This window comes from Loxodonta africana, chromosome 3 (genome assembly GCF_030014295.1).
Source record: "Loxodonta africana isolate mLoxAfr1 chromosome 3, mLoxAfr1.hap2, whole genome shotgun sequence".
In the NCBI taxonomy this organism is placed as follows: domain Eukaryota; kingdom Metazoa; phylum Chordata; class Mammalia; order Proboscidea; family Elephantidae; genus Loxodonta; species Loxodonta africana.
In genome coordinates this window covers 51,696,603-51,709,174 of record NC_087344.1, presented here as the reverse complement: position 1 = coordinate 51,709,174, position 12,572 = coordinate 51,696,603, and the positions used below count along the sequence as shown (strand labels likewise).

Here is a 12,572-nt window from a genome sequence, read left to right as displayed (position 1 = left end):
TCTGTCACAGTCTATTAGAGTCTCCTTGATTGTAACTCAGTGGATTCTGCTTGTCTCTTGTGCCTGGTGCACACTGGCAGACCCCTCATTGCAATGATTGCCTTTGTCTTTGGCGTGGCTTAATAAAAATCTCTTTTGATTCAGTTTGAGTCTGGGATCTTTTTCCCTTATAACAGGACCCAGCTTCCAGCTTTGTAAGACTGCCGTGCAGAGCCGAAGACAAGAGCTCAATGAAAACCAGTCAACAGCCAGCAGGTGGTTCACCTCGCAGTTCTCAGACTGTATCTTTAGAAAGAGCAGTTCTCGTTCCAAGTCCCTTGCATCCCTGCTTAGCAGGTGGTAAGATTTCCTTGGAATCTCCCCTAGGGTGAATGCTCACTGTGTGCCAAATACCTTACATTTATTAGTTCCTTTTATCATTACAAGTCTGCAAGGTTAGCAGTATCATCCCCATTAGACAGATGAGAAAACAGGCTCAGAGAGGTCAAGTAACAAACTCAAGGTCACACAGCAGTGAACGGCAGAGCCACGTTTGCATTCAGGTCTCTCTGACACCCAGCCAGTGTTTCCCCACAGCACTGCAGTGTTGCCTGAGAAACTTGGCCAGATTCAGTCACACAACCAGGTTAGAAAGTTGTAGGTTAGAAAGTCTATGATGTCACCTGCCCCGTAGGTCTGTGCTTCCCTCATTCCTGCTAGTCCACCAGTCTGTCCATCCCCTGACTGTCTGTGGAGAGCCCACTGTGCACACAGGCAATGCCTGGGGCGGATATGCCCACCACTTTCCTCACTGCCCTAGAGCCTTCAATCCCCCATGGTGGCTGAGGACCAAGCACTGCCCAGAACAGCCAGACAGGGCTCAGGGTCATGGTGCCAGGGGTCAATAGGATCCCATGTAAGGTGAGGACACTGTGAGCTGGAGGGGTCTGAAGGCTTCCTGGAGGAAGTCGCACACATAGGACCCTGGGGGATACCAGTAGCCAATGCTTGTTAAGCTCGTACTGTATACCAGCCCTGTTTGAGTTTCTCTGCGTGTATTATCTCACTGAATCCTCTCAATAACCCCAGGTGGCTGTTGTTTTTGTTGCCATTGAGTCAGATCCAACTTACAGCAACCCCATGTATAACAGAAAGAAACATTGTCCAGCCCTGTGCCATCTTCATGATCATTGGTATTACACACAGAGTTTTCACTGGCAAATTTTTGGAAGTAGTTTGCCAGGCACTTCCTCCTGGTTTGTCCTAATCTGGAAGCTCTGCTGAAACCTGTCCACCATGGGTGTCCCTGCTGATACATGAAATACTGGTGGCACAGCTTCAGGTCCTATTAGTGTCCCCCATTTTACAGATGAGGAAACTGAGGTTAAATAATCTATCCAAGGTCACATAGCTAATAAGTGGTAGAGCTGGGATCCAAACCCAGAGTGCCTGACTCCCAAGTCCACACTCTTACCCACCTCCTCCTCAAGGGTAATAATAACAACAGTCATTGTAGCCCCAAAGACCCCCATCTACTGCTCTCTTACCACGTCAGGCCCTAGCTAAGCCTTTCTGTACATCAGCTTATCTAATCCTCACTGCAGTACCAGAGGAGGGGATTATTACTGCAATTCCACATAGGGAAACTGAGGCTCAGGGTGGGCAAGTGGCTCACCCAAGTTTGCACAGCTGGGCATTCCACTCAGCCCCTTTCCAATACCTGCCTCCCTCAGAAGAAGGCAGACTTCCCCCAAACACCCTCTTCATGCCTCCACCAGCAGGATTCTGGTGCTTCTCAAAGTGGCTTATCAAAAGGGAACTAGCCCCAGCCCCCAAGCTGTGCTCCATCAGGCGGGGCCCCCTCCAGTGCTGGCTGCCAGGTGCCCTCACCTAGGGAAAGGGACTGACACGGCTGTTTCTCCTCCCAGGTAGGGTTGCCAGATTTGGCAAATAAAAATACAAATGTCCAGTGGGATTTGAATTTCAGATTAAAAAAAAAAAGCAAATACTTCTTCTAGTATAAGTATATCCCGTGCCCCATTTGGGATATACTTATACTAAAAATGCATTCGTTGTTTCTCTGAGATGTATTTTTAACTGGGCCTCCTGAATTTTATCTGGTGGCGCTGCTCTCGAAGCCTGGAATTTCTAGGTTGATGCTGCTTCTGGCCTGTTTTACCCTGGGTGTGGGGCCAGGCCTGTCAGGGGACATGAAGGAGCCAGATAAAGAGGAAAGGAGACAGCCAGAGGCAGAGACATGGAGAGGCCCAAAGAGATGGAGAATCAGGACCAAGAAGTCAGAAAGACAGGGACATGGAAAGACAGGCCTGTGTTGGAGGAGCACCCTCTCATGCCCCCAGGGGTACCCTCAGCTCCCTCCTCAGCCCAGCTTCCCAAGGCCCTACCTCCAGCTCCCCAAGGATGCTTGTAAACTCTTTATGAACCCCCCCACCCCCACCAGCCCCAAACTGTTTCTTGGGCACCAGGTGACCAGGTGCCAGGGCTAAGAGCCCCTGACAGTCTTTTAGACTGAAAACCCCACACAGCACCTAGCCCCAGGGTTTGGGATATTTCAGCCCAGCTCGCCAGCACCTCCCAGGGCCAGGCCCTATATGAGGTGCTGGAAAATCCTGATAAAGACAGAAGCGTCCCTGCCCAGGTGAGGCCCCAGGATAGTAGCCCAAACAAGAGCGTCACACAGAGAAGGTGAACCAGCTACTACCCACCCCAGGGGAAGGGAGGGACCGCACAAGGCAAAGGCTCAGGTAGTGCTAGAACCAGAGTCAAGAGCCAGGCTCCGGACCGGGCTGGGTCACACATCAACCACATGACCTTGAAGAAATCATGCAGGCTTCCTGGGCCTCAGTATCCTCATCTATAAAGTGGGGATAATAACACCCACTCAGCCAAGTTCACGGGCTCAAATGTGATCATACCTAGGACAGGCTTGGAAAACCACCACCTAGGGAGGAAAAGGGGTTATTAAGCTAATTAGGGTGCAGGGAACCGGAGGATGGAAGCAGGTTGAAAGAGTGAGTTGGGAGGCTGGGGAGGGCTTCTGGAAGAAAGTAGGTGAACCATTCCAAGGACAAGAGGGAGACATGTTAGAGGGGAAGAAGTTTTCACCTCAGAGCCTTAGAAAGTCAGATTTAGACTCAGACTGTAAGGAGCTCCTTTTCATTTCACTCCGTATTTAATAAGAGGTCATCGATGGTTCTTGAACAGTTGGGGCAACACAGTGGAGCAGTGGAATGTCTCTCTGGTAAGGTGGTGAAGCGTGTGGACTCGGGGGCTGGACTACCTGGGTTCAAGTCCCAGCTCTACTACTCACTAGGTGTGTGACCTTGGAGGAGTGACTTAGCTTTCCTCAGCTTCAATGTCCACGTCTATAAAGTGGAAATGGCTACTCAATAAAAGGAGAAGTGAAAGGCAAAAGCACCTTAGCCCACACCTTCATTTCACTGCTGGGGAAACTGAGGCCAAGAGGAAAAGGAACAGTCCATGGTCACATGTTAGGAGAAAAGTGGAGACTAAAGCCAGGACTCCAGACTCTGTCCAGTGCTCACACCCCTGCAATGGAAGCTTTGTCTTAAGAAGATCAAAAGGATGGCTGGAGGAAGGAGCATCTGTGTCAGGTTCGGGAGGACCAGGATGGCCTAATTCCTGGAGGAAGCAGCCGAAGCCTCATCTAGACAAACCTCTTCATCTGGCCAGAGCCACCTCAACCTGCCAGCATGGCCATGATGACCAATTCCCCACACCCTGGCTTCTAGGCTGCTCTAAACAGGGCTCCCTGCCCAACCCTTGGGGGAGCATGTGGCCTGGGGCCTTGGGCTCTCCCTAGCTGAGGCTGTCTACCTACTGGACCGTCTAAAGCTCTTGCTAGCACCCCATCCTTCAGCCAACCCAAGAGCCCAGTCTACTACTCCCCCAGCCTAGGAGGTGGTCAGTGAGTGGTAGTAAAATGTGGTAGGGGGACAAGCCATTCTGGTTTTCCTGGGACTGAGGGGTTTCCTGGGATGTGGAGCTTTACGTACTCAATTCTGCAAAGTCTCAGGCAAACAGGGACAAGCTGATACCCCTAAAAGTGGCCCTGGCCTCAGACCCACCGTGTTGAAAATGCAAATTCCCAGAACCAGAAACGCATTTGAAGCCATTCTGATGTCCACTGAAGTCTGAGAACCAGGTCTAAGGGTGGACTCTCATAGACATACTGGACATTGGTCCCCCAGCAAGTGAGGGGGTGACTCAGTGCAAGCCCACCCCCTCTTGGGATCTAAGACAAATTAGACCTTAAAAAAATTTTCTTTTTTTTTTTAATGCTCTTATATCTTCCTCTTCAATGGTGAGGAAGGTGATGGTGACAGTGGTGACAGACGAGCAAACAGGCTCAAAAATGACATGCCCAAAGTCACACTGCTGGTGAGTGACAGAGCCAAGATTGAAGCCAGGTCTGTGTCCAACCCCTACAAACCCAAACCCATCCTCTTCCTTCATTGGCTCAGTGCCTTTGCCCCTGGGAGGAAGAAAGCAGGCATTTCAGGAGCTGGGAAATTCCCCGTGGCTGAAAACAGAAAGGTTGACCAGATGGCTCCCAGGGTCCCTGCTGAGTTGGCCCACAGGAGCAGCAGAAACCAGGGCCCGGAGGGTTCTCTGTGGAAAATCCTGCTGGCCTCCCACTCAGCAAGGCTACCAGATCCCTCACCTCTGCCGACCTTACCGACAGAACCAGGCTGAGCAAATCACTGCACCTCTTTAGCCCTGTGTTCCCCTGACCCTGAAAAAATGGCGGCCATACCAACTGCTTATCCAACCTCAAATGGTTAAGATAGTTGAAGATGCATCAGCCTCCCAGGGCCCAGTTCTCTGCACAAGTGATCAGAGCCTTTGCTTCAAACAAAATCCAGGCAGACAGAAGAAAGGGAGCTGCTTTGTCCAATCAGGGAGGGGCTCAGAGGCCTCCATGAACAGAGTGTGAAGCCCACTGGCCTCTGCCAGTCCCTTCAGGGAACATATGGGGAAACTGAGGCCCAGGGAGGGGTAGAAGTTGCCCAAAATGACAGAGTTAATGGTGGCAGAGCCAGGACCAAGACCTGGGGCTCCCAGGTGTGGTGTGACTTTCCACTCCATCGGGCAGCCTCTGCTAAGCAAGGGATGACGTGGATGCTTGCCCTTCCAATTAGAGCAGCGATCTCAACCCCGGGTGCTCACTCATCCCCTGTGGAACATGAAAAAACAGCCATGCTGGGGCCCCATAGCAGGCCAACTTTATCAGACTCCCCGGAGGTAGAGCCCAGGCATCAATATATTTTTGAAAAATTCCCAGGGTTGGAAATCTTGGAACTGGAGAAAAGAAGAACCTGACAGCTCGTTGTCAGGTGTGTCCCTTGAAATACATCTACTAAAGGACGGGTCCTCATCAAAGGGAGCTGGTGGCATCCCTCCCCCGGCACCAAGACCTGCCCAACATGGCTTCATGATGGGACTTTCTGTCTTCTATCTCTGGTAAGTGCTGCTACTTGGGGCCATTCCAATGTTAAGATCAAGGTTGACATTGGCCGCGTCTTTGCTGCCCTCAGAAAGGGGCTTGGGAAGACTCAGCCACCCTCAGGGCTGCTACGTGTGTCGGCTGCCCTGCAGCGAAACATCAGGACCCTTTCACTTCTGGGCAGAAAGCTACCTTCTAGGGGGTCTCCTGAAAGTGGGCCCACATAGCTGTACATCCGTGAACACCTGGAGCGTCGGGGGGCCTTAGAAGCCAGTCTCCACCACCCCCACCGGGCCCCATAATCCAGATAAGTCAGCACCTTCTGGGACTCAGTTTCCCCTTCACGAATACTCAGGGAACATTTATTGACATTGGAAGACCTGGTTTCCAGCTTTAGTTCTGTCCCTAACATGTTGTGTTTCCCTGGGCAAATCACTTTATGCTCTGACCTCGGCTTCCCCATCTGGATATAAAGAAGGTGGGCGTGTCCTGGAGATCCTGTAAACACTCTCTGCTGTTAAAGGGTTGCAGGCTCAAGCCCACCTGGAGGTACCTTGGAAGAAAGCCCTGGAGATCTACTTCCAAAAAATCAGTCACTGAAAAGCCTATTTAGAATACAGAACAGAATCCAGTTCTCCTCCGGCACGTGAGGGGTCGCTGTGAGTCAGAGCTGACTCGATGGCACCTGGTTAACTGATTTTTGGATATGACCTAGTGTTGTTATTCAAGGTCCCACAGATGCCACCACTTAACCCCTGTGGGGACTGCTCTCCAAGCCCATCTTGTGACAAATCCCAAAGATGCCTGGCTCTAAGGGCCCCCTTAGCCATACGAGCTGAGGGCAGCCACAGCCTGACAGACTCGAGGAAGTATTTCCAAATGTTAGGGAATGTCTTGTGCACTTGGTTCCCATCCATTTACCGTTCTTACCACTTGGCTAATGACTCTGGCCCTGGGGGTGAACCCCAACACCAGAAGTCATCCTGTGGTTTTGATTTTTGTTGGTAAGAACCAAGTCAGCTTTCCTCTTACTCTGAGACTTTGCACTAAAGTTTGAAAACCACTCATCACGTTGATGTTTGTGCATCAAGAAAGAGCTAGCGAGAGGGAAGAAACCCCCAGGCTTTGGACCTTGGTGAGATCTGGGTTCAAGTCCCAGTTTCGCCTTGGAAGAGGGAACTTGGCAGGCCACCATCCCTCTAAGCCTCTGTTTTTGCATCTGTAAAATGGAGACTATAATACCTACCTCTGTTTGCAGTGAGGAGTTAATGAGACACAGGTGCCCGGTGCCTGGTTGGGTGTACACGTGAATTACTCTTCCTTCCCCTTCCCCTACCCTAAGATTCCCTGCTCAGAAAATGAAAAGCCCTAGTCCCAAAGTCTGGGCCATTTCCAACTCATTCAAAGGCAGGAAGATAGAGTTTAATCAGCTACCACAGATAGAGAGGCCCAGAGGCTCAGTGGTCTTGCCTATGCTCATCCTTCAAGACTCTAACCAGTGCCTCTCCTCCAGGAAGCCTGCCCTGACTGCTCAGCCTACACTACTTTCTCTTCTCTCCACTCCTCCTTCTCCCAGTATGGCTTAGAGGTTGTTCCCCAGCCATCTTGTGTGCAACAGGTTTGGGGCCGCTTGAAGTTGTCCACAGGCCCAGGGTGGAGCCTTCAAAGGATGGTGATGGCGTTAGTAATAGTGACAGTTACCAGAAGTGTACATTTGCCACAAACCAGGAACTGTCTACATGCTTTACACACACAATCTCATTTACTCCTCCCAACAGCCCTCTGAAGTAAAGGCCAGACTGCTTGGGTTACCTCCGCTCTGTGAATCCCCAGCGTGGCCCATCCCATTCACACCACCCAGAGTTGCTTCCTCTGCCTCTTGTTGCCCCAGTCCCTTCCCCAACCTTCAAGGAAGCTCTGCAGGGGAGGGGCTGGCCCCAGCTTCCTGAGGCAGCTCAAACAGGAGACACATCTGCCTGAGGGGCACCAGGTAGCCAGGGCAGGTGAGTCACTCCCATGAGCTCGCAGTCCTGGAGGAGGCAGTGGTGCCAGGTGGCACAGGTACCCTCCTCCCTCATCACCTCTCCTGGCACAGCCTCTGCGGCTGCCCACTCCTTCAGGAGCCCCAAATCCCCTTCCCACTCTCACTGCCCACCCACCCACCCGTAACCAGGCTTTAGCTTCTGCTACCTAGCTTGGTTGGGGCTCCTCTAGACTTGGTTCCTTCCTCTGACCAGTTCCTCACCCCCCTCATCCAATGTCCACGGGACGGACTCCATCTATGCTTCTGACTGAGTTCCCTCCAATTGTTAAAGTCTTGGTCTGAGATAGTGGCTCTCAACTGGGGACAATTTTGTCTCCCAGAGTTCATTTGGCAATGTCTGAAGACATTTTGGGGGGTGTGCTACTGATATCTAGTAGGTAGCGACCAGACATGCTGCTAAATATCCTATAATGCACAGGGCAGCCCCGACAACAAAGAATCATTGTGTTAACACTGTGCAGTTGAGAAACCCTGGTCTGGGGGTAGGGGTTGGAAACCTGAGAAGTTCTGCCTTCTCCCTTCCCAGGATCCTGATTACCTGTCTCCTCAGCTCAGCCTTGGAGCTGGGAGCCCCAGAGACTCCTCAAAAGGCTAAGAAGCCAGCTTCCTGGTGGTTCCCAGCACCCCACTCCTGAACCCTACCAAAACTCTCCTTTTCTTCCCAGGAGAGAGAGAAAATGGCATCTCACTTCCAACCACTGTTCTTACAGGCATGGTCATGGCACACAGTAGGCGCATAATGCCAGAGGAAACCAGGTTAGAAATCTCTCCTCAGCCAGTGGCAGAGCAGCTAAAGGCATAGACTCTTGAGTAGGACTGTGAGTGGGTTGAAATCCTGGCTTTGCTACTTAGTAACTGTGTGACTTTGAGGAAATGACTTGCCCTCTCTGTGCCTCATTATCTCATCTGTCAATAACTGGTTGCCTGTCAAGCGACCCCATGTGTGTCAGAGTAGAACTGTGCTACATAGGGTTTACAGTGGCTGATTTCCTGAAGTAGATCACTGGACCTTTCTTCCTACATGCCTCTGGATGGACTCGAACCTCCAACCAATCAGCAGCAAAGTGCTTAACTTATTGCACCACCCAGGGACTCCATCTGTCAAAAGAGGTGGTACTAATAATAAACTCTAGCTCCTAAGCTTGTTGGGAGGGTTAAATTCCTGAAAACTTATCAGGGTCTTAGAATAGTGCCTGGCACATAGGAAGTGCTGTGCAGTATAAGTGATTTTTGTAAAAATTATCACTGCTCTGTGTTCAGGGTCTGTAGGCTGGGGGTGTGAACACCTCTTCCTATTCTTGTGTGCCCCAGCCAGACCCTCAGCCCAGCCTGCAGGACACTTTGGACAAAGGCAAATGCCCAGCCCCTGTGACAGCAGCAAGCTTCAAGTCGCCGGCCCAGAACTCAAACACTACAAGCCTCTTCCAACCCACTTTCAGCCTGCAACACCTCAAGTCCCTTGGCTGGGGTCTTCAAGGAACAAAGCTGAGAAAGGAAAGGATCAAAGCTTTCAGGACTGACCACTGTTCTAAGGCCAAGACTCGGGGGAGAGCAGCCAAGCCAGGCTCTTACCCATAAATGTCCACGAGGGTCTCCATACCAGCCACACACACGGCGCTGGTGGGATGCTCCAGGGACACACGCACGATTCTCTGCAGCGACATGCTGGCCTTGGGCTGGGCTGTGGCCACCAAACCCAACACTGCCCCAGAAGACCCTTGGGATGTGGTTTAAAAGACCCTGGCCCCGCCTCTCCAGCTCGGGGTGCTGGCTCATTGACTCCACTCTTAGAAGCCCAGCCCCTTTTGGGGGCCAAGAGCTCAGGATTGGCTGCAAGGAACCCAATATTTGCATATGAACCTGTTGCCCTTACTCACCCCCACATCCACTCCCCCGCTCCCGGCACCCAGGAACTTAATTTCTCCCCAGAGGGAGCAAGTCCCCACAGGTACCTGACCAGGGTGCCAGTTTGTGGGGGTTGGAGGGGCAGGAATGTGTGGTGCTGACCCAGAGCTTTTCCTGACTTTCCACACTCAACCTCCTCACCCCTTTTCCTTCAGTTTCAGAGATAACGTGGTTTAGTGGCGGGCATCTCAACCCTGCCGGGGAGCCGGTGACAATGCAGATCCCCAGGCCAGCCCCCAGTCTGGTGCAGCAGGTCAGGGGGCAGCCCGGCATCTGGGTATCTTACATGCACTCTGGAGCATTCTGAGGAGTCTTTTTGGCTTGGAGCATGGATTTTAGAGGTTCCAGCTGTGCGTCTGCCACTTCCTGGCTGGGTAACCTTGAGCAAGTCACATGATTTCTCTGTGCCTCACTTTTCCCATCTGAAGGAGGGTTGTTGTGAGGATTAAGCAGAGCCCTAGTGCGGAGCCTGGTGTTGTCTTATTGATGTTGCCGTTATTATTATTAGGTGCTAAAAGCCTCTGGAAGGGGTTAAGTATTGAGGATGAAAACTGTCCCTGGTCAGAGGAAGGCTCTCTGACAGGTGGGGAAACTGAGGCCAGAGGGGGCATTAGCGTACTTGGAACAGCAGGAGCCAGTGCTCTGGAAAGAAGAGTCTTGGGTTCTAGGCTCCACTATATGGCCTTGGGGGTTCTGTCCTCTCTCGGGGCCTCTGTGTCCTCATCCGTTGAAAATGTGGATAATCACCGTGCCCCGCAGAGGTAATGGTGGGACACACCCTTGACCAGCGGAGGTTCCAAAGGTGCTGAGTGGAGCTTTCCGTCCTTCTCCCTGGCAGCGCTGACAGTCTAAGGCAGGATGGGGACCAGCACCCACTCCCTTGAGCCCCCAGCCAGGGCCTTTGCACCAGTGCAATGACCTCAGCCAGGACCCCAGAGTCCTGCATCCCCAGCTCTGGGCTGGATGTTCTGTCTCAAGGAGAACTGCTGGGCTGCTGGGTCCAATGACAGCCTCTGTATTTCAGCCATAAAATGGCTTAGTGGCTGACTCAGCTCTGGCTAAGAGTTAGAGCTCAGGAGGAAGTCCCGGACAGCTTCCCTAGCTTTCTCGTAACACAGCTTGGGAGTAGATGCCGAAACTGTGGGCTCCCCCTCCTGGGGCACTGGCCCACTGTGCTGGGGGCGGGGTCATCCTCCCACTCACAGCCCTGTAGCTGCCTTACCCACATGCTTTCATACCTCTATCCCATTAATACCAGCTGTTTTAGAAACAGGTCTACGGTTCATTTAGACTAAATTGTCAATGACTGATGGGCATCAAATTTTTGCTCCTTAATCTACAACAAAAATTAAAGTGAGTGGACGAGGGTCCAATGTTGCAATCTGAGGCAGCAGCAAGTGTGTAAGGTGAGAGGGGTGATATTTTCAGACCCATGAAATCAAACCACTAAGGCTGGGTAAGTTGACAGCCTTAGATGAGGAGATAGGACCCACCCCTACCAAGATATCCATCTCAGCAGGGCAGTCTGGCCCTAGGGCAATGGGCATGTGCACCCCCTCCGCCATTCTGCTGAATCAGCCTGCCTGCCTAGCACTGGCTGTGGCAGTGGAGGGCCGCCCGTGGCCAAGAGAAGTTGGGCCAAGGAGGTGGCGGCATTGCACAGTGGAACCGGAAGTAGGGCCCCCTCACTTTCCTTCACGCCTCCCGACACAGGAGCTTAAGGAGGCAGCCGCTGGAAGAAATGCATGCTAGTATTTTTATTAATCAGAAAGGAGGAGACTGGTCACCCAGAACATTCTCAGAGGGGCACGAGGGCTCCCCAACAGTCCCAGCTGCAACTCCAGAGCTTCCCACACTCAAAGCCACTCTGGAAAGCATCTCCCCACCTTCCGCCATCTCTACAAAATACCCACCCCTCTCCCACCCACAGCCCTTGCCCTCAGGATCCCGACCCCGGCCTCACACCCTCAGCCCCAGAAGAGTCTCCTTCTCCTTGGCTCAGGCTGGACCGCGTCATGATCATAACCAGGGGTTGTACAGGTTAGGCAACGAGCTTGCAAAGAGGGTTCCCCAGAGCCCTCTGGAAGAAGCAGCTCTAGTTAACCCCTCCGGACTTCATCAGAGCAGCCCTGCTCATTCCAGTGTCTTCTGTAGAGCCTTTGTTTGCTAAGTTTTCCATGAGTTTGGCAGCAGCTGGCTCAGTCTGAGGTCTTGCCAGAACCACACTAGCTGGGGCCGCCAAAAACTGAGATAGGCAGAGGCTTAGGGGCTGACAGTCCAGGGGCAGCTGGGGAGGAGGGCAGGCTGGCCCCACAGCCCTCCATGATTGTCTCAGGCCAGGGCCACCTATCACCCTGCAGCCCAGCCAAGCCTGCCAACACACATCCTCGTGACCTCACCTGGGGTCACGCTATTAAAACCCCCCTCCATGCCAGCTCCATCTCTCCTGCTGTGGGGGCGGGGGGACACTGGCCCACCATAGGGGCTTACTCACAGGTAAAACCCAAGCTATGTGCAGGGTCCCTGGGGAGCTGCCTTCCCCTCCCACAGCCTGCAGAAGAAGGGAAATAATTAAGGACTATTAGAGGAAATTAAACCCCACCTTCAGAGATAACCTAATGGCTCCCCCCACCCTCTTCTAACACCTAGGCCCCCACCCCCGCTACAACTGGAATGGTCAGCTCCCTTCGAATCCAGAGTCCAAGAGCCCCAGGACACAGAGGCCTCCTGGCCCCAAGTTCCATCATCTGGCCTTCAGTCTTCTTTGCCATCTGGTCTCATGACCTTGTGACCGGTCTTCCTTTGTGTTTCCTCCACCGGCCTCATGCTGGCCTCTCAGCATTTTTTGAGGCTGAAGCAGCCAGCAGTTATAATTAAAAGCTTTCCCAACAGGTAACAAGCACCCTTTTGAGGATGGAGTCAGGTATTAAAGGGTTTCTGTTGCTTTAAAAAAAAAAAGAAAAAAAAAAACAGGCCATGAGATACTGCATTTTCCTGTCCGTGTTGGCCTGTGTATGGCTGAGGGGTGCTGTGTGGTCATAGCCTGGGGTCCCTTTGGGGAGAAGACAACTCGTAGAGGAAAGAGGATGCCTTGGATCTCCCTTCCTCGTCTTACAAGAGCCAGAGGTGGCCTGGAACTGAGGCCGCTCACCCAGA

The 12,572-nt window shown here is 52.4% G+C and overlaps 1 protein-coding gene across 1 annotated transcript in view; it reads right to left on the bottom strand.

Annotated features, from left to right (window-relative positions):
* PADI3 (peptidyl arginine deiminase 3) overlaps positions 1 to 12,179 on the bottom strand; it is a 39,601-nt gene extending 27,422 nt beyond the window's left edge. The window contains exon 1 of the mRNA XM_003413443.4: positions 9,084 to 12,179. Coding sequence (XP_003413491.1) covers positions 9,084 to 9,175 — 92 coding nt within the window. The 5' untranslated portion in view covers positions 9,176 to 12,179. The remainder of the gene's footprint in view (positions 1 to 9,083) is intronic.
* Positions 12,180 to 12,572: the final 393 nt, after the last annotated feature.